This window comes from Rhinatrema bivittatum, chromosome 1, assembly GCF_901001135.1.
Source record: "Rhinatrema bivittatum chromosome 1, aRhiBiv1.1, whole genome shotgun sequence".
NCBI lineage: Eukaryota > Metazoa > Chordata > Amphibia > Gymnophiona > Rhinatrematidae > Rhinatrema > Rhinatrema bivittatum.
This window is the reverse complement of record NC_042615.1, coordinates 789,934,690-789,956,985: the sequence shown is the minus strand read 5'-3', so window position 1 is coordinate 789,956,985 and position 22,296 is coordinate 789,934,690. Positions and strand designations below refer to the sequence as shown.

The 22,296-nt window shown below is 46.9% G+C and overlaps 1 protein-coding gene and 1 long non-coding RNA gene across 2 annotated transcripts in view; one reads left to right on the top strand and one right to left on the bottom strand.

Annotated features, from left to right (window-relative positions):
* Positions 1 to 22,296, bottom strand: part of EPG5 (ectopic P-granules autophagy protein 5 homolog) — a 335,394-nt gene that overhangs the window by 35,764 nt on the left and 277,334 nt on the right. Inside the window, exons 34-36 of the mRNA XM_029580866.1 lie at positions 18,301 to 18,376; positions 16,330 to 16,433; positions 9,125 to 9,300 (exon numbers count right to left, since the gene is read on the bottom strand). Of these exons, the coding sequence (XP_029436726.1) occupies positions 9,125 to 9,300; positions 16,330 to 16,433; positions 18,301 to 18,376 (356 nt within the window). The remainder of the gene's footprint in view (positions 1 to 9,124; positions 9,301 to 16,329; positions 16,434 to 18,300; positions 18,377 to 22,296) is intronic.
* LOC115078160 overlaps positions 1 to 22,296 on the top strand; it is a 123,329-nt gene that overhangs the window by 37,573 nt on the left and 63,460 nt on the right. The gene's annotated exons all lie outside the window — the stretch shown is intronic.

Sequence of the window (22,296 nt, the reverse complement as noted above, 5' to 3'; positions counted from 1 at the left end):
CCGCAGTGGATAGTGCTCTTTTTCTTAACGTTGATTTGGCGGGAACTGCGACTAATGTGCCTTTGTAGGCACTTCTGATGGGTCTGGCCGATGATTGTAGGCGAAGTTGGGTTTGTAGAGATATAGGTGCGACGTTATGAATTGTTTTATGGATAATGGTTAAGGTTTTATATATGATTCTCTGTTTGATGGGTAGCCAGTGGAGGTAGCTCAAGATGGGGGTAATATGGTCTCTTCTATTAGTGTTAGTTAGGATTCTGGCTGCGGCGTTTTGTACCATCTGTAGGGGTTTGATGCTGTTGGAGGGGAGGCCCAGTAAGATTGAGTTGCAGTAATCAAGTTTCGAAAAAATAATGGATTGAAGAACGAGGCGAAAGTCATTGAAGTGAAGGAGTGGCTTTAGTTTCTTTAGGACCTGTAGTTTAAAGAAGCAGTCCTTGGTGGTTGTGTTTATGAATTTTTTAAGGTTAAGTTGATTGTCAAGCCAAGTACCTAAATTCCTGACGTCTGCAGAGAGCTCCATGTTTAAAGATGTGGTTTGTGCCAGACTAGGTGGGTGGTTGTTCAGGTTGTGTGAGATTAGTAGCAGCTCTGTTTTGCTGGAGTTTAGAATCAGGTTTAGGCTGGAGAGTAGTTGTTTAATTGGTTTAAGACAATTCTCCCAGTAGACGAAGGTTTTTTGAATTGATTCTGTGATGGGGATTAGGATCTGGATGTCGTCTGCATAGAGGTAATGAGTAAGCTTGAGTTGAGATAGCAAATGGCAGAGGGGGAGGAGGTAAATGTTGAACAGGGTAGGGGAGAGGGATGAACCTTGTGGTACGCCTTGGTCTGATAGGATGGGGTCAGATTCCTTGTTGTTGATTCTGACCTTGTAAAACCTGTTGGATAGGAACGATTTGAACCAACAGAGGGCTGTGCCTTTGATTCCTATGTTTGATAGTTGTTCTAGGAGTTGTGAGTGAGTTATATTCAAGTATAGTTCATATTTCCCTGTCCCTGAGGGCTTATAATCTAAATTGGTAACTTTTAAACTGGTGCACATGTGCATGCGTTTGTCAGCCTGTGCCTAAGGATGCAGTCCCTTTATAACACACATGTGTGTATATACGTGCATGTTATAAAATAGCCTGACCACGTGCACATGTGCGTGCAATTTTAAGAGGACGCACTCCTATGCATGCAAATGCCGCTTCTACCAAGTAAGTGGGGGGGATTTTAAAAGAAACGTGCCGATACCATTACCAGTTTTCTCAGTTCATCAGGTAAGGGATAGGACTTCCAAACCCCCCTAGTTTATTAGCCTCCCTTCTCCCCTGTTAGCCCCGACCTTTAAAACCCTGCTGATCTGCCTAGAAGCTTTTGTTTCACAACTTACACATCGTCCATACCAGAAGTAACTTTATGTGGCAGGGTATCTCAGCGCACGTCACTGCGCGTAAGTATTTACGTGCAAGTTTCAAGTTTGAATCAAGTAACGCCCATGTCACACCCATATCACGCCCACACTCTGCCCCCTTTATTGAACTTTTCATTTATGCATGCAGCGGCAAGTACACGCATATTCGACTGGCTTTTAAAATCTGCTCAGCGTTTGCCGGCCCAACATATTCATCGGGCTTGTAAAATTCACCTTTAGGTAGGTACTTAAGACAATAGAGGGCAATTAATTTGCCCAAGGTCACAAGGAGCATGAGCGGGATTTGAACTCTGGCTTCACTGGTTCTCAGACCATTGCCCTAAACATGTTGGATTCTCAGGAAAGGAAGGTGAGCTTAGGTTAGATCAAGGAAGGCAACAATACATGTAGCTTTGCATTTTCAATAATATGCATGCCATTTTTCAGGAAAAAACTATCCACAGAAAAAGCAAGTGCAAATCTCTGTAGGTACCTTTTCTCTAGGCAATTTTCAAAGGAAAAATATATACATACTTTCCCCTTGATAACTTCTATAATTTCCACAGGGAAAAGCTTCCACAGCAATGTGGATACTTTTGAAATTTGCCCCCAATATGCTGAGATGCATAAGGAAGTAGAGATGTGAATCGTGTCCTCGATCGTCTTAACGATCGATTTCGGCTGGGAGGGGGAGGGAATCGTATTGTTGCCGTTTGGGTTTTAAAAATATCGTGAAAAATCGTTAAAATCGTGAGCCAACCCCCTAAAACCCACCCCCGACCCTTTAAATTAAATCCCCCCCCCCTCCCGAACCCCCCCCAAATGCTTTAAATTACCTGGGGATCCAGCGGTGGTCCAGAACGGCGACGGTCCGGAACGGCCCCCTCAATTGAATCCTTTTGTCTTCAGCCGGCGCCATTTTGCAAAATGGCCGCCGCAAAATGGCGGCGGCCATAGACAAAAACGATTCGACGCAGGAGGTCGTTCCGGACCCCCGCTGGACTTTTGGCAAGTCTTGTGGGGGTCAGGAGGCCCCCCCAAGCTGGCCAAAAGTTTCTGGGAGTCCAGCGGGGTTCAGGAAGCGATTTCTTGCCGCGAATCGTTTTCCGTACGGAGATCGACTGCAGGAGGTTGTTCAGCGGCGCTGAACGACCTCCTGCAGTCGATCTCCTGCCGGCGCCATTTTCCGTACGGAAAACGATTCGCGGCAAGAAATCGCTTCCTGAACCCCGCTGGACTCCCAGAAACTTTTGGCCAGCTTGGGGGGGCCTCCTGACCCCCACAAGACTTGCCAAAAGTCCAGCGGGGGTCCGGAACGACCTCCTGCGTCGAATCGTTTTTGTCTATGGCCGCCGCCATTTTGCGGCGGCCATTTTGCAAAATGGCGCCGGCTGAAGACAAAAGGATTCAATTGAGGGGGCCGTTCCAGACCGTCGCCGTTCTGGACCACCGCTGGATCCCCAGGTAATTTAAAGCATTTGGGGGGGGTTCGGGAGGGGGGGGGATTTAATTTAAAGGGTCGGGGGTGGGTTTTAGGGGGTTTTAGTGTGCCGGTTTTCCTGCCCTCCCCCTTCCCCCGATTTACGATTTTTTAACGATAAATCGGGGGAATTGGTATTGTATCGTGGCCCTAACGATTTTTGACGATTTAAAATATATCGGACGATATTTTAAATCGTCAAAAAACGATTCACATCCCTATAAGGAAGTTCTCAACAGCAGAATGATGAGGTAATATTGTTCTTGTACACAGGTGACCAATAAGTCCTCATCTCGAGCAGGTCAGCTCTGGAGACCATCATATCTTTATAAGGACATTGAGAGGATATAAGTAATTAGGCAAGGGCTATTAAAATGGTACAAGAGTCTTCAACACGAGCTTTACATAGACAGGCTTAAGGCATTCAAAATGTTCTCAATGGAGAAAAGGAAAAGGATGTGATGTAAACATTCACATTTTAAAGGGCTTCAATTCAGTACAGAAGATACAATTTTCCTTAGAAAACGAAATTCAAGAACAAGGGGGGTCATTATAAGAAGGTGGACAAAGGGAGATTTCGAGGTAACTCTTATTGGTTTTAACCATTTTCCATTATACAATGAAACATCCTAAGACTATTAGACTGTAAGCTCTACAGAGGAGGAACTGTCTCATATGTATTTGTACTACTGTCTCTCATGTATCTAGTAGCACTACAGAAATGTTAAGCAGTAACAATAGGAAAATTAGTTCTTACCTGTTAATTTTCGTTCCTGTAGTACCACGGATCAGTCCAGACCATGGGTTGAGCCTCCTGTCCAGCAGATGGAGACAGACCAAAACTGAAAGGGTATCCTATATCAGGACAAAGCCTACCCTGCAGCCCTTCAGTATAACCATTGTCAAAGCAGATAAGAACAAAGATAACCAAGAAAAAGATCAAGTAAGTAACTAGAGAACTTAAGCGAGTAATGAAGAACTCCCAAAACTGAACAATTACCAACATTGAATGGACTCTGTAGGAGAACGCTCTCGCATATCCTTTGTCATCAAAATAGATGCTTCCGGTGTCTTAAGGTAATGATAGGTGACTTTCATCCAGAGACCTGTAAAAAGAGCTTCGAGCGGACAGCAGAAAAAAAAAAAAGACGGGAAGGGTGTCTGGACTGATCCGTGGTACTACAGGAATGAAAATTAACAGGTAAGAACTAATTTTCCTTTTCCTGTACGTACCCGGATCAGTCCAGACTGTAGGATGTACCAAAGCTTCCCTAAACAGGGTGGGACCGAGACAGTCCCACTCGAAGCACCTGTCGACCGAAAGAATCATAAACCGGTGCTTGCACATCAAGACGGTAATGTCAAGCAAAGGTATGCAGGGATTTCCAAGTAGCGGCCCTGCAGATTTCCTGCGGAGAGACTGACTGACTCTCCGCCCACGAAGTAGCCTGAGAACGCAAAGAATGAGCTTTTAAGCCCTCAGGAACTGCCCGGCCTTGGCAGAGATAGGCTGACGAAATCGCCTCCTTCAACCACCGAGCAATAGTAGCCTTAGAAGCCTGTTTGCTCCTATTTGGACCACTCCACAGAACAAAAAGATGATCGGAAACCCGAAACTCATTGGTGACCTGGAGGTAGCGCAGTAACACACGTTTCACATCCAGGTGGCGAAGATCGCCCCCGACTGAACTCGTGATGTCCTCCCGAGAGAAAGCGGGAAGCTTCACCGATTGGTTGACATGAAAAGAAGAAACAACCTTCGGCAAGAAGGAAGGAACAGTTTTGAAAGAAACTCCCGAAGCAGAAAACTGCAGGAAGGGCTCCCGAAAGGACAACGCTTGGATCTCCGACACCCGTCGAGCGGAACAGATAGACACCAGAAAAACTGCCTTAAGCATAAGATCCTTGAGAGTAGCCCGAAGGAGAGGTTCGAACGGGGCCACACAGAGAGCTGGAAGGACTAAATTGAGACTCCAGGACGGACAGGTGGACCAGACGGGAGGCTTCAAATGCTTGGTGCCCTTCAGAAACCGAACAACGTCCGGGTGAGACGCCACTGCGTGACCTTCAACTCGACCTAAGAGAGAGCCGAGAGCGGACACTTGGACGCACAACGAGCTGAAGGAAAGACCCTTGGAGAGGCACTTCTGAAGGAAGGAAAGAATTACCGAAACCGGAGCTGAGCACGCCAAAACACCAGATTCAGCACATATATTCTCAAAAACTTTCCAAACGCGTACATAAGCCAAAGAAATAGATGGATTACGAGCCCGAAGGAGGGTGGAGTTAACTTCCTCTTTATATCCTTTCCGCCTCTGTCTTCTCCGTTCAAAAGCTAGGCCGCTAGACAAAAGCGATCCGCCTGGTCGAAAAATACAGGACCCTGCCATAGCAGGCGCAGGAGATGGCCGAGACGAAGAGGCCCGTCCATCGCCAGGTTTACCAGATCCGCAAACCATGGTCTGCGGGGCCATTCAGGTGCCACAAGGATGACCGGCCCCTTGTGAAGTTCTATTCTTCAGAGAACTTTGCCCACGAGAGGCCAAGGAGGAAACACATACAGGAGGATGTTGTGGGGCCAGGGGAGAGCTAAAGCATCCACTCCCTCCGAACAGTGCTCCCCTCCAGTGGCTGAAGAATCTGTTGGCTTTGGCATTGCTCAAGGTTGCTATGAGGTCCAGGTGAGGGGGACCCCACTTGCTGATGATCAGATCCATCGCGCCGTCTGACAGCTCCCACTCGCCCGGATCGAGGCGCTGGCGACTCAGGAAATCGGCTTGCACATTCTCCTTGCCCGCTATATGGGAGGCTGCGAGGCACTCCAGGTGACTCTCCGCCCAGGCAAGGCGCCGGCTGGCTTCTAGGGCCACCAGGCGACTCCAGGTGACCTCCTGTCGATTGATATAAGCCACCGTGGTGGAGTTGTCGGAGAGGACTTGCACCACCTTGTTGCGGAGGAGAGGGAGAAAGACTTGGAGAGCCAGATGGACTGCCCGGGCCTCCAGGTGATTGAGGTGCCAGCGGGACTGGACTGGGGACCAGTATCCCTGCGTGGCCTGTGACTGGCAGACTGCTCCCCAGCCGGAGAGACTGGCATCCATCGTGACTACAATCCACTGTGGAATCTGAAGGGGCATCCCCCTCAGAAGGTGCGGCAGCGATAGCCACCACTGAATGTTGGCGATGGTAGAATCCGAGAGTGGTAGAATCGTTTGAAACTGTTCCAACACTGGCTGCCAGCGGGATAGCAAAGCTTACAATCCTGCACATCCTTCAATGCCATAGCTCCCACCACTGGAATAGTGGTGTGCTTGGTAACAGCGGAGACGGAAGAGTCCACTATGGGAATTTTCAGCATTTCTAGGCAGTCCTCAGGGACAGGATAGAGCTTGTCCATGGCTCTCCCTACGGGAAGCCCCACCTCGGGGGCTTCCCATTCCCGGAGGAGCAGCAACTTGTGCATAGGATGGAAGGGAAAGGCGCAGAAGGGAGCCCTAAGTCCCGCCAGGACCGGGTTCATATGTGCCGGCAGCACAGCAGTGAGAGCATCCACCGGGGGCCCCTCAATCCCTAACTCCTGAAGAACAAAGGGAATGAGAGGCTCCAGTTCTTCCTTTTGAAATAAGCGGAGCACCCGAGGGTCATCCCCTTCTAGAGGGGGGGGGGCATTCCTGCCACATCCACATACGGATCCTGGTCTGGAGTTACCGGAGGAGCCGGTGGCCCTGGTACCACCTGCACCCTGACGGATCCCTGGGGATCCGGCACCGCGGGGGCGAGCAGAGGAGGCATCCGCAGAATCTTGCAAGCTGGCCAAGTAAGATTTGTGTATTAAGAGCACACAAACAGAGGAAAAACGTGCCCTGGACTTGCCGGAGGGGAGGGTCGGGAACCACGTCTTGAGGCCGCAAGGGGTTCAAATCGAGGGGAGAACCCAACAAAATCGACTCCTCTCCCTCCTGCAGCCCCGAATCGGGAGCTGCCGAGACTCCCAAGATGGCCACCATTCCCGCGGTTTGCCGACCCGGGAACGGCCTGGCCATGCGGTGGGAGGATCGACCCCAGGCCTGCGTCTTAGAGGGACCTTCCTCAGCTGGCAGGCACCCCGAACAAAGTCCCTCGCGAGAGAGGAGCGACGAGGGCTCCCCACACGCGAGGCAGCAGTGAGAACACAGCATGTTCACTGAAGAGGAGCTGCCAACAGGGAGAAATCAGCTGAGCTGTACTGCTGGGAGGAGCAGGTACAGCGGATCGAACCCTGCTCGCTCCTCAAATGAAAAACCTGCTGCTGCCGATTAAACAAGAAAAATAAAGTGCCCTGAAATTTAAAGACAAACTGTTCTCTGGTTTTTTGTTTTTTTTTTACACAGGGGAATGGCACATCCCTGAAGGCACTGCCGGGGAATGAAGCATCCCGGAGCAAAAGCAGCCAGGTTGGGGGGGGGGGGGGGTGTGACTGGACCACCAGTTTCACCCCACACTAGGATCACCGGGAAAGGGACCTAGGTTGTGAATTACAAGGGGCAAGCCCCCCTAGGCCCCACAAGAGCGAGGAGACAGCGCTGTCTCCTGAAGAGAAAAATCAGAGTCAATTCAAAGAGGAATAAAATTTCCACTTTTTTTTTTTAAACTAAAAGTAATTATGGATACTTGCTTGATCATGAGAAAAAGAGTAGAAAGGTACCCCGCAGGGAAAGGGCTGACTAGCAAAGATCAGGGAACCGCAGGGTGAGCTGTCGCATCTGCTGGAGACAAATATTGAAGGGCTACAGGGTAGGCTCTATCCTGATATAGGATACCCTTTCAGTTTTGGTCTGTCTCCATCTGCTGGACAGGAGGCTCAACCCACGGTCTGGACTGATCCGGGTATGTACAGGGAAAGTTATCTAGAGAGCAGTAGATGCCTGGAATACACTATCAGCAGAGGTGATGAAACCAATGTTGTGAGAAATTATGCAGGCTTGGAAGAGCTACAGAGGGCAGTAGTAACAGAAATGAAATGTTTTGTAAGATAAATGGGGCGGGAGAAGGACTGGGTGCTAGTTTAAGTGTAGAAATTTGCATGGTCATATACCCTGAAATGTAGAGGACCAAAGAGGAATGCAGTAAAACTGGCCTGGATAATGAGTGACATCCTACATGTGGTCAAGCCTATATGGCTGACTGCTGGGATAGATCCATAGCTAAAGCAGTGTAGACAGGAGTAACTAAGAAGACTGAGAAGACTGGATGGGCTAACTGGTACTTTCTTGCTGTCGTCGACTATGAAGGTATTACAAGTAAGAAAAAGAGATAATAATGCCCTTGAACAAGTCATTGCTTAGACTCAAAAAAATACATCAGCCTGCACAAAATGAGGTAAAAGCAATTTCTATTAGCTCATAATTTAAAATGTTGTTTCAGTTGATGTGTGATTAGTTATGGGATACTATAAACAGGAGCATATACTATATTGATGTGTATATAAATGTAGTTCACATGTGTTATCAGCAGACCCATGTGAATGCACATTATTGTGTGACGTGCACCAAGGAACACGGCTCGTTCTCTGCTGCTGCAAGTTACTAAGATTTTTTATTTTATGAACTAACAAAATTATCACTTACTTCGCACAGGCTAATATAGTTTTTGATACCTTGAGACTATGGTGATTCCTCTCCTGTGTGGGTGTTTTTACTGTTCTTCCACTAGTAAAACTCCACTAGAGTACTGTGTGCATTTGTGAAAGTCACATTTTTATAGGGACCCTGAGAAAATGGAGATGTTCAAAAAAGCAAAACAATGAAGGGTCTGCAATACAAGTGCTACACAGAAAGGCATAACAAAAAAATATTCCCTAGAAAGTAAAAGGAAAGGGGAGAAATAGAAACGTTTAAATATCTCCAGGCTTCAATAAAGTACAAGAAAGTATCATGTCCATAAAAATGAAGTTCTTGACAAGGGGTAAAGATATGACATCTGAAGGAGAGAGGCACAGAGGGAATGTAAGCAAATACTTCATTACAAACAAGGCAGTGGATGCAATTAGACGTGGTAGTAGCCAAGATAGTGACAGGCTACAAATATTCTTGGGAGAGATACAGAGGGTTGTAGTAACAGCAAGAAAGGAAGTGACCGAAAATCTAGTAGGACATATGGTAACAGGAGGCAAGGACAACTGTATAATCTGAGCGGATCAATTGATCTTTATCTGTGACCACTACTAAGATGCAATGTCAAGATGCATATAAATCTGACAAACTTACTTTGAAGAATTCCTCCATGAGTGCCTGGTCTGGATGCATTTCTTTCCAAGGAAGCTTACTGTACTCAGTGTGATATGTGTAAAGAATGAACTCTGGCATTTTTGCTGCAGTACAGAAGTCGCAGTAATGCATCAAATGTAGCCAGAGCGTTCCTCGATGGCTTGGCAGCAGTTTGTCTGTAGAAAAAAAAAGAATGGTAAAAATTGATAAGTGCATATGCCCATCTGTAGTTTTAAGCACAACTGTACCATGCCACAGCATTACCACCACCAAATATCAAGAAAGACAGAGACCTGAAAACAGCAGAATTCAGGCCAAAATTTGGGCAAAAAAGCAGAATAGTAACTGTTTGCTAACTAAACCAAACTAAACTAATCACAAAGTTGAATTGATCAAATTATTTTTTTATGGTTTAATTTTGAACTGAGCTTATCAGCTAAGTGACATGAATTGCAAATATCTACCATCTTTATTTATTCCTAGTACGTTACAACCTCTCTCATTCTGTAAGAAGCAGAGTTGATGACTATTCTATAACACCAACCCTCAGAAATCAAAACAGGCCAACTCTGCTATTTTATTAAACTTAGTGAAACATGTTTTTACTTGATTTTTAGTTACCTGCTACCTTTAATTTTGAACCTCAACCAGAAGCCAAGCCAATACCAGAGTTCTGCTCCTCACCATCACATAATGAATGCAGATTCTATAAAGGAAACTTGGTTCTCACCAGCTAATTTTCATTCCTCAAATCCTACAGATCAGTCCAGACACATGTTTTTTTCTCCCCAACCAGCAGATGGAGACAAAGAAGTAAAGCTTTACTGTACCAGTGGTACGTAAGACAGTGTGCTACCTGCAGTCACTCAGTATGAACTGTACCCAAGCCAAGATACAAACCTACACAACCAACAATAATCCCCCATACAACTCAAGTGAGGGATCCCCAACTTGAAAACATCCTCTCAGAGAGTAATTTGAACATCAAACCAAGTTTAAAAAATCAGAGTTATATACATACAGAGTGTAGGGTATTCGGAAAGCAAAGGGCATGTCTCTGGACAGATCTATGGGACTTAAGGAACAAAAATTAACAGGTAAGAACCAATTTTCTTTTCTTTATCGTCCCCCACATCAGTCCAGTTTTCCTATATTGGGCTGGCCCCCGAAAGACTCTCCCCAAATTCAGCCAAATCTGGAGCCCAAACTTCCAGCAGGTAATGCTGGGAAAACATGAGCAATGAAGACTAAGTTGCTGTTTGATAGATCTCCTGTGAAGAAACCAACTAACATTCAGCCCAGGACACCGCCTGTGTACTAGTGGAATGAGTCCGAAGCACTGCCAGAACCAGCACACCTTTGCATATATAAGCTGAAGCAATTGCCACTTTAATCCATCGGGAAATGGATGCCTTCAACACCTTCTCCCCTTTGTTTCATCTGCTGAAAACCTCAAACAGATGATCCATGTTGCAAAAACTGTTTGTGACCTTCAAATATTGCAAGAAAATTATATGCTCATCCAACAGATAAAGCTCTTGGGCATGTGGAGAAGAAGCGTACACTCTTTTGAAAACTGTCAATTCAACCAACTGACTCAAATGAAAGGAAGAAACCACTTTTGGCAAAAAATATGGCACCATTTGCAGGGATACCCAGTCTTCAAAACTGAAGGAATGGATCTCTACAAATGCCTGCAGCTTGGTGATAAGTCTTGCTGTACAGATAGCCACTAAGATGACCACCTTCAGGATGAGGTCCCTTCAATGATGCTTTCTTTAGCAATACAAAAGGCGACTTACATAAGGCTTTTAGGACCAAATTAAGATTCCATAAAGAGACCACTTGCCTCAGAAGAGGACACAAGTGCTTCATGCCTTTGAGAAATCTGACAATGTCTGGCGTGCATGATTCAATCATGCACACCTCCCCTGAAACCGACCAAAGGCTGAAATTTGTACCTGAAGAGGACAGGCCCCTGAGGCTAGGGTATCTTCCAAGGTTGCTCTATCAGTGTCAATCATGCACAGCTCCCCTGAAACCAACCAAAGGCTGAAATTTGTACCTGAAGAGAGTTCAAGGCTAGACCCTTTTGTAGGCCATACTGCAAGAATGAATCTGAAAAACATAGGCCTGAAGTGGGATGACCCCCATCTCGAGACACCAGGCTCTTCCAAATCTGCACATATGCCAAAGAAGGGGACATCTTCCTGCCCTGAAGCAAAGTTGTAATGGCCTCCTTGGAATATCCCCATAGCCTTAACTGTCTCCGCTCAAAACCTAGACTGTGAGACAGAAGGGATCTGCCTGTTCCAAAAAAATTGGACACCGATAGAGCAATCTTGGAAGATACCCTAGCCTCAGGGGCCTGTCCCTTGCCAGATTTACTAGGTCCACAAACCAGGGATGCCGAGGCCATTCTGGGGCCACTAAGATCATCTTTCTGCAGTGACCCTCTACTCGTCTGAGAACTCTGCTTATCAGTGGCCATATGTGGAAACGTACAACAGGATGCTGGGTGGCCACAGATGAGAAACAACAGTGAGACCCTCTGCTCCATTCTCTCTTTTGCGACTGAAGATCCTAGGGGCCTTGGAGTTTGCTTTGGTGGCCATCAAACCTACCTATTCTGGATCAGGGCTATTGCTCCATCTGACAACTTCCATTCCCTAGGATCCAGCATGTGCCTGTGAGAAAATCCACCGTCACTTTCTCTAGCCCAGCTACATGAAATGCAGATAGGACCAGGAGGGTGTTGCTCTGCCCAAAGAAACAATGCTTGGGCCTTCAAGGAAACCGCTGGACTCCTGGGATCCCCTGCCAGTTGATTTAAGCCACCACAATTGTACTGTTGGACAGAACCCTTCATTGCGTGGTTCAAACCAGAGGGAGAAAGAAGAGCAATGCTTTTTGGATCACTCTGGTTTACAACCAATTGCTAGGCTTCAGTCAGGGTCCAACACCCCTATGCTGTGTTATATTGACAAACGGTCAATATAGTCTAGCATCACACTTTTGTCCAAGTTAACTGGCAAGAGCCACCAGGAAAAATCTGATCTGACATCCTCAAAGAGAGGTAAATGGAGCTCAACATCCTTTCACTGAGGGCTCCAACATGAAAACAGTGCCTTCTGGAGTGGTTGCATATCTATGAAAGCCCAGGGAACTAGATCCTTTGCAGAAGCCATGCACTCAAGGACTTGGCGAGGTAATTTCATGGCTGGGATTCCATGGCTGCAACAACTGCTGAACCTGCCCATGTAATTTCAGTTTTTTGTCTAAAGAAACACTATGCTGACAGTCTCGAAACATGCCCCCAGCTGGCTCTTGGTCAGGATTACAACCCAGCTCAGGGATTACTAACTCTCCATCACCTGCTGTACCGACTACTGGCAAACTTCCCAAAACTTTGCCTGAATAAACCAGTCATCCAGGTAGGGGTGTACTAGAATACCTTCCCTCTGATCAGCTGCTCCACACCTACCATCACCTTGGTAAATGATCCAGGTGCCATTGCCAGCTGAACGGGAGAGCTCAGAATTGGAAATGTTCTCCCAGCACTGCAAATATGAGGAACTTCTGAAAAGCTTCTCAAATGGAAATATAAACGTAAGCCGTGGTGAGAAAACTCCTCTTTTCTGACTGGCGCAATGACAGAGCACAGGATCTCCATCTGAAAATGCGGCACTCACATGGATGCATTCACATTTTTTAGGTCCAGGATGGGCCAAAAGGTGCCCTCTTTCTTTGGAACCATGAAATAAAAGGAGTACCTGCCCCGCTCCTCCACCCAGCCTTAGGAGTTGCTCCAGCGTAGACCAAACCGATGCCCTTTTGATGACTGTCACACAAGAAGAACTCATGAAGGCTTTGTGCACCGGGCATGCAAATTCTAAAGGTGTAACCATCTCTGATGAAGGAGAGGATCCAGTGGTCCATAGTTAGCTTAGTTCACTCCTAGTAAAACAGGGCCAAACAACTCTCTATGGTTTCACCCGAGGAGTGGACTAAGCACATTTCATTGCGTACCTTTGGGACCTCTGGAGCTGGAGCCATCCCAACCAGGCTAATGGGTTATTGCAGTTGTGGACCCTTGGGCCAAGGCAGGATTGGCACAACCTGTAAGAGCAGGCGAACCCGATTGAAGCAAAGACCCAGCTGGAGCTTCGCCTATATGAGCCCTTGTCCGCCCTGGGTTCAGCCTTTGAGTGCTAGAGCCAGCAGGTCTTAGGTGAGGTCTCTGCTGTGGCAGAAGCAGAGGATCTTGGATAGCAGGCTTGTGGGCAGGCAGAGATCAGAGGAGTCCACGGTCCAGGTAATGGTCAGAGGCAGGTGGAGGTTAAGTGTGTCAGGGAGCATGCAAAGATCGGTGGCTGGCAGCAGTCAGGCGTATCCAGGATCAGGCTGAGGTAAAACCAGGTATCTGTCTGAGTGGAGAGAAAGGGCGGATAGGCAGGGCAGACAGGCAAGGTAAAGAACAAGAAGACAATGTGGAAGGAGACAAAGACAAGACGCTGGAACTGAAGACAAGGCTGAAGACAAGACGCAGGAAGCCATACGCTCTACTGAAGAGTAGTAGGACCTGTTGCTGAGGCACCAAATGCAGGAGCGAGTGAGTCCTTTAGAGGGCTTTGGCTGTGACATCATCATCTGGCACTGCATAGCTTTTCCCGCCACTAAAAGTTTAAAAAGGCTGAGGTCTGGCATGTGGCGCCTAGGAAGCAGGGCGTCAGCTGGGATTGGCGGCATCTGGCCGCTGCTCAAGGCACATCAGGAGCCGGCAAAGAGCCCCTGGCTGAGGTGGTGAGTGCAGCGGTCCGCAAACTGCCAAACGTAACTCAGGGCCCCAGAAAGGACTGTGACTTGCTGGAAAATTGCTTCTAAGAGGAAAATACCTTCCCTAGAAGGTATCAGCTAGCCTCAAGAAACTTCTACCTATTAGGAAAAGACTTCCAGCTTCCCTTGGGTTTATCCTCAGGCAACTTACTCCCCTTAGACTCTCCAAGGTATTTCACTAGCTGCTCCAAACCTTCCCCAAACAGCAACTTGCTTCTGAATGGAAAACTCACCAGCTGTGATTTGGACCGAATATCAGCCGCCCAATTATGCAACCAAAGCAGCCATCTGGCCAAGACTACTGACATCATATTTCTGACAGACATCCAAAGCAAAAAAGGCATCCACTATAAAGGCTAACCCCACTTCAAACACTCCGCTTGCTTTGCAAGAGAGGTCCCCCCAACTCAGCCACTGGAACCTGTTGCACCCAGCGTAAACAGGCCTGGGCCATAAAGTTGCTACAGACTACTGCTCAAATGCCCAAGGCTGAGACCTCAAAAACCCTTCTTCAAATGCAGCTCCATCTTGTGATTCTGGGAATTCCTAAGAGCTGTGCTGCCCACCGTCGGAATGCACTTAGCTTCCACAGTGACTAAGAAAACTACCATTCCAATGGTGGGCAGCACAGCTCTCAGGCAACTTTAAAAGCTCCAAAGCTTTCTCCAGTAATGAGTAACGTTTTCCTTGGCTCTTCAAACCTTCTTGACTGCATCAGGAGTGTCCCACTCCCTAAACACTAGTGCCTTTACTGTAGGATGAAACAGGAAAGCCTTAGCAGGACCTCTAAGACCTTCCATGATGGGAATCTTCACTTTCATGCTTCGATTCCATCACAAATTTTTTAATCCCCAATTCCTTTAGGACCTGCAAAATCATGGAGTGCAGGCCATCCTTCTGGGAAAGGCAAACCACCTTAGGGTCATCATAGTCTGCCACACGGATATCCTCCCATTCTGGAGGGTCCTCATCTCTATCCCCATTCCTGGGAAAACAGCAGAGGAACCTGATCTGCCCCCACACTGAAGGACTCCTCTGATTCTGGATCAAGTGCCCACTTCTTCTTGGTGGGGTAGGCTGGTGCCCCAGACCCCCCAGGTGTCAATCTCCACATCTTAGAGGCCTGTGAGCCTACTTTGGGGCCAGGATGCTTCAACACCATCCCTCTCCTGGCTAGGAATGCTTTGTGCAAAGCCTCCTCAGACTCAGAAATCATCTCAGAGGAATCCAAACCTTCTTCAGACCCCTCCTGGGCATAGTCAGAGGTCTCCACTGCTGGAGACAGTGTTGGAGAAGCAGCCCCCTTCCCCTATCTTCTACACTGTGGAGTTAGGGTAAAGATGGCTGTGGTTTCCGGGCTGCCAAGCAGCCTAGCATTACTGACTTCTGTAGCCTGAGGCACCTGCTTCTGCCCCACCACTCTATTGCTGGGCATAGTGGGAATAGACCCTGAACTACCTTCCCTACTGCCAATGCAAGCTGCACACAAGCCAGAAGCAACAATCTTGGCTTTCTTGTCCCTACACACTGAGCAGTGTTTCCTGTACTCAGCCAAAGTCACCATTAATACTCTACGCATGGTCGCAGCTAACAGCAGTGCCAGCAAAAACTACCTGGAGCCCTCCTGAAACTCCCATAGCTGTTTTGAGCCCTCCTGAAGCTCCTGCTGCAAAGTAAAGTTGGCTCTATACTGCCCAGAACCAACCCTTGGCCTGTTCCAGCCTTACTGCTCTCATCCTCACTGAGACTTCTGCGGGAATGCTGAACACCCAGCTCTGCCCAATTCACCCTTTTTTATTTATTTATTTATTTTTAAGTCTCTTAAAGGAAAAATTCCAATAAATGACCAAAATGCAATACTTTCCTTGAATGCTGCTTCTCATAGCAGCCTGAAAGACAGGAACAGAGTGGGAGGAGAGAAGGGAAGGAACTAGACCACTAGCTAACAAATTCCTTTCACGGACCACGGCACCAACAACCAAGGGCCTCCAACCCCCTGCTTGCCCATACTCCACCAGAAGGATGATCCTTATACAGAGCCTAATACTCCTGGGAGCAGTTTAGTTTTCCTGCAGGGTTTGCACCTCAACCATCTGTGGAGACAGAGAACACTGATCGACTATAGCTGGCACGTTGTATTAAGTACCACTGGTACACAGTAAAGCTTTTCATCTCCTTCTCCTTTTGTTGATTGGGGAGAAAAACCCATGCATCTGGACTGATCTGGGGGACGATAAGGACTGCTACTACTACATATTACGAGATTGCATGTCTCATTTTTCATTTCTAGTCTCAATGCTACGAAACATAGTGATAAAAGCTGTTAATCAATTTGAACCACTCTGATAGAAGCAAGACTAGTTACGTACCTTTAAAGCTTAGATGTAATGTGTAAACACATTTGCAGAACAGCTGCACAATCCCAGTGGCTATCGGAGTGTCACTCTCTAACCATGGGTAACAACGGTGGATACTTAAATCAAAATGCAGAAAGAGCAAAGAAATGTAATTTCATGTCTTACCCTATGCAGTCATGACATGTTTCTCCATCTCAGAAGGGACACTATACAAGGAAGCTCAAATTCATTATTCTAAGTGTTTGTTTAACTCTGCAAGATTTTAGTTAGGAGAACGCCTATGATTTCTGTGTTCAAATCCTCCTCTCACACAGACATTCCGCAGAAGTAACTTTATCTCATGTGACAGCTTCCAAAAGACCAAGAGGTTGATATTCAAAAGCCATTTAGATTGATAACATAAAATGTATCCATCTAAATGGCAAAGCTGGACTATTCAGCCACTTTTCCAACTAAATTCTAGCCGGATTTAGTTATGTTGCTAGAATTTAGCCAGATAAGTGGGGGGTGTTCTGGGGAAGGGCTGGAGGCGCTCCGGGGTGGAATGGCGTTAGCAGGATAACTTATCTGGCTAACGCCAATATTCAGCATTAGCCAGACAACAGCATGACTGTACTATTGAATATACCCTGTTAGTTAGCTGAAAATGGACCCCAAAGGATTCAAGGAAAACTATTACCCAAATAATGTACTTGGATTAACTGAGGCATAAGTAGATGCCTTTTTATTATTGTTCTAGTGAATACAGGAGCTTAAAAAAAACCAACAAAAACACAAGGTCAACATTTAGAGCCACTTAGGCAGATAAATTTGGACTTATCTGGCTAAGTGGCACCATTTCAATATTTGACTGAGTTCATGGCCAACAATTAACTTGATAATTTATCTAGATAAGTGAGGGGTGGGACAGGGGCATTCCAGGGAGAAGCTAATGTTTAATTGTGTAGAGGTCCGTATTCAGACACAGTCAGGCTAGCAAAGTTAGCCAGATAAACTTAGCTAGTTAACTTTGGAGGTATATTCAACAGTGAAACCGCACTATTGAATATAGCCAGCTATCTTAAAGTTAGCTGGCTAACTAAAGGCTGCCTAACTTTAGGAAACTCTTTGGCCCAACCAGACTTAGCAGGCTAAGTCAACCGGCTATCTCTGAATATTAGAGTTAGCCAGTTAACTTAGCTGCTAACTCAACTCCTCCCAATTTCATCCCTGGAACACCCCTAACTTAGCTTCCTAAATTCTAGCCTCCTTTTGAATATGGACCTCTTAATGTTTAAAACATTTATATAGTGCATTATCTTAAATTATAAATGGCTTACAGAGTTACATTCACAATAATAAATAAAATCAAGACAAATGTAACTGGATAAGTGCCAATGTTCGGCCTTATCTGGCAATGTCTGACCCGCTATTCAGCAAGTTAGCCAGATAAACTTAACCAACTATGAGATAGCCAAGCCAAATCAGTGGCTTAACTTGCTCAGTTGGACAGCAGCCAAATATGGACCTCAATATTTTTAACTTTTTAAATATTTTGCTCTCCTCACAATACAGGATGTTATACCAAATGACACTAAATCATTCCATATGCTTAGTGCATTGGAGCAACCTGCACAAAGCCGCAATTACAGACTAAAACTAGCAGTGATATGACTGCATTGTGCTTCCTAGAAGACATGGTGTAACCTGCATGGCGTGAAAGTTACAGCCCAAAATAGCAGTGGAATAATCCCATCAAATATTTGAGAAAGTATTGAGGGAATCTGCACAAAGCAGCAGATACAATCCTAAAAGGTAGTGGTAGTACTTTGCAAAGTGGGTGAGGGATATGGGGAAAGGGGAAATGGGAAATGGATGTCTGATTCTATATAGAAATTTCTATAAATACCTAAGCAAAGCAGACAAATTGCCGCTGGACAGACTGGATGGACCATATTGGTCTGCCATCATTTACTATCACAAAAACTCAATTTTTAAAGTTACCTGGCATCATCCTGATCTAAGACTAATATCCATGGCTTGAAGAGTTCTGTGATGACTGCGTGCAGGGACTTTAGTGCTTAAAAAGAGAAAAAATAAATATTGTTTAAACAAAATGTTAATAATTTCTCCTCACACAAGTAATTCTTAAAACACTTAACAATAAAATATTATAAAAATTAAGGAAGATGCTCCAAGGACTTCTACATTGTGCCTAACGGATAGACTACTTATTACATAGTCTCTTAATGACTTTTACATAGAAATACAGAACACAAAACAGAGAAAGTGGAAATAATTAAGGACTACAAATCCCATCTACTCTACCAACTCTTGATTCAATATTGCAAAGCCTATCCAATCTCATGCTTTACCATCACAACCTCACAAAGCAAGTCTTACCTGTAAATAGGGCTCTCCGTAGACAGCAGGATGAATTAGCCACAACGCTTGGGTGATGACATCCAACACAGCCAATACGGATCCAGTTCTCAGAGTAAATACTTTACTGAGCATGCACAGGAGTTTCTGCACTCAAACACTGCCTCATGATATCCTTAAGTACTTCCTTCCAGAGCTTGAACTTTAAAAGAAAATTAGGTCTTACCTTCAATAATTTTCGTTCCTGTAGTACCAAGGATCAGTCCAGACTCCTGGGTTTTGCCTCTGCACCAGCAGATGGAGACAGAGCATGATTTGATAGGCTCTGCCATAAATACCAGGGTGCCACCCACAGTCTACCAGTATTACGCAATGTCAAAGCAGAATGACCCTTAACTGAAACTATATACATGAATCTCAACCGGGGAACCATTGGGTCACTGCCCCAACAAGAAACCTGACCCAAAAAAGGAGATTAACAGACATAAGAACTTTACAGATCAAATAAAACAAGAGCAGAAGTGAAAACAGCAGACTCTCCGAGACTTAAATGCATACAGCGGGCGGGACTCTGGACTGATCCTTGGTACTACAGGAATGAAAATTATCGAAGGTAAGACCTAATTTTCTTTTCCCTGTACGTACCGGATCAGTCCAGACTCCTAGGATGTACCAGAGCTCAAAACTACTTGGGCTGGGATCCGGAGAGGCCTGCTCTCAATACGCCTGCTCTGAAATTACCCTCCCTTGAGTCCTGGACATCGAGCCAATAATGATGTGCGAAAGTATGCAAACATTTCCAAGTTGCTGCTCTGCAGATCTTCTGTGGGGAAATCTGGTGACACTCTGCCCAGGAAGCCGCCTGGGAATGTGTGGAATGTGCCTTCAGCCCCACTGGTAGGGGCCGACCACATAGTATATAAGAGGAATTTATGGCCTACTTCAACCACCGGGAGATGGTGGCTTTAGATGCCAGATTACCCCTTTTTGGACCCTTGCAAAGGACGAAGAGGTGATCTGACAAACGAAAACCATTAGTAGCTTCCAGATAGCTTAGTAGAGCCCTACGCACATCCAGCTTCTTCAGATCCTTTGAAACGGGATCCGACCTGTCCAGGTTAGAAAATGATGGGAGTTCCACCGACTGGTTCAAATGAAAAGAAGTAACTACTTTTGGCAGAAAAGATGGAACCATCTGTAAACTAATTCCAGACTCAGAGATCTGCAAGAAAGGCTCCCTACAGGACAATGCCTGAAGTTCGAAATCTGTCATGCCGAAGAAATTGCCACCAGAAACACGACCTTCACTGTAAGATCCTTTAGGGTCGCCCTCTTTAGAGGCTCAAAAAGTGGCGCACACAAAGCCTTGAGAACTACGTTTAAGTTCCAGGAGGGACACGGAGCATTCAGCGGCGGGCGTAGATGCTTTGCCCCCCTCAGAAACCGGGCAACATCGGGGTGTGCCGCCAGAGGCCTCCCTTCCACAGAACTGCGTAAGCAACCGAGGGCTGCCACCTGCACTCGCAACAAACTACAGGATAAACCCTTAGCCAAAACGTCCTGTACAAAGGCTAGAATACTGGAGATGGATGCCCGAGTGGATATAATTGCACGAGAAATGCACCATGATTCAAAAACCTTCCAAACTCGTACATACGATATGGAAGTCGACGCCTTACGCGACCTCAGAAGGGTGGACACCACTACATCAGAATAACCTTTGCCTTTTAGACGTCACCTCTCAAACGCCATGCCGCTAAACAAAAGCGATCTACCTGATCGAAACAAACAGGCCCCTGATGAAGTAGATTTGTTAGAAACAGGAAACGCAGTGGATCCTCCACCGCGAGATTGACGAGGTCCGCAAACCACAGCCGACAAGGCCACTCGCGGGCCACCAGAATTACCTCCGAAGGATGGCTCTCTATTCGACGAAGTACCTTGCCGATCAGCGGCCAAGGGGGAAAGACATACAGAAGGACTGTCGTCGGCCAGGGTAACGTCAAGGCGTCCTCGCTCTCTGCCCTTGTTTCCCTTCGATGAGCAAAGAAGCACGGGGCCTTGAATTTCTTGAAGGTCACCATCAGATCCATGGCCAGCGTGCCCCATCTGTCGCAGATGAGTTGAAAGGCCCTGTCTGCAAGCTCCCATTCTCCGGGGTCGAGCTGATTTCGACTCAAGAAGTCTGTGTGTATGTTGTCGACCCCTGCTATGTGGGGCGCAGCTATGCTGACAAGGTGCTGTTCCACCCACTGAATCAACAGACGAGCTTCGAACGCCACCGGATGACTCCTGGTCCCCCCCTGACGATTGATGTAGGCCACTGTTGTCGCATTGTCGGTCAGCACCCTGACCGACTTCCCCTGAATCAGAGGGAGAAAGGCCTGCAACGCCAGGCGCACCACCCGGGTCTCCAAGCGATTGATCGACCAGCGAGACTCAGTCGGGGACCAGAGTCCCTGTACTGACTTCCGCAAGCACACCGCTCCCCAACCTGAGAGGCTCGCATCCATGGTGACCACCGTCCACGCCGGTACCACAATCGGGAGGAGATTGTCCGAACACAGCCACCACCCTAGACTGGAGCGTGCCAGGTTCGTCAATGGCAACGGGAGGTAGAACTGCTTGGACACCGGACTCCAGCAGGAAAGTAACGCCGATTGTAAGGGCCGCATATGCGCGAAAGACCAAGGATCCAGTTCCAGGGTAGAAGCCATGGAACCTAGCATCTGCAGGTAATCCCAAACCATCAGTGGTTGTTTCTCAGCAAGGACCAGACGTCCCTGCAACTTGAGACTGCGACTGGAGGAGAGAAAGACCTTCCCCTGATGTGTGTCGATGAAAGCTCCCAAAACTTCCAGCGACTGAGTGGGAGTGAGCTGACTTTTGGATGTGTTGACTACCCAACCGAGAGACCTTAACAGCTGTAGTACCCGGTGTATCACCGAATGAGTCTCGGATTTTGCTCTAATCAACCAATCGTCCAGATACGGATGCACCAACAACCCCTCTCGTCGAAGCTGTGCTGCGACAACCACCATTATCTTGGTAAAAGTTCTGGGAGCTGTCGCCAGACCGAACGGTAGCGCCTGAAATTGGTAATGTTTCCCCAACACACAGAACCTGAGATATTTCTGATGATCCTTCCTGATCCCGATGTGCAAATATGCCTCCGTGAGATCCAGCGAAGCCAGGAACTCTCCCGGGCGAACGGAAGCAATGACGGAACGCAACGTCTCCATGCGAAAACGTGGAATCAGAAGGCATCTGTTGACGCACTTTAGATCTAGTATGGGACGGAAGGACCCTTCCTTCTTTGGAACGATGAAGTATATAGAATAATGTCCTTTTCGTTGCTCCGGAGGTGGTACTGGAACAATTGCTCCCAGATCCAACAGTCGAACCAGTCTGTTGGACTGCTCGACGTTTGTCGGCGTATCCGCACGGGGATGGGAAAAATTGTGGGTTGGGACGGCGTGCAAAATCTAAAGCGTAGCCGTGTTTTATCACAGAGAGTACCACTAGTCAGACGTGATTGTGGTCCCCTCCTCGTAAAAAAAGAGACAATCTGCTCCCTACCTTTGGTACAGAGGAATGGCCCGGTCGGACATCATTGTG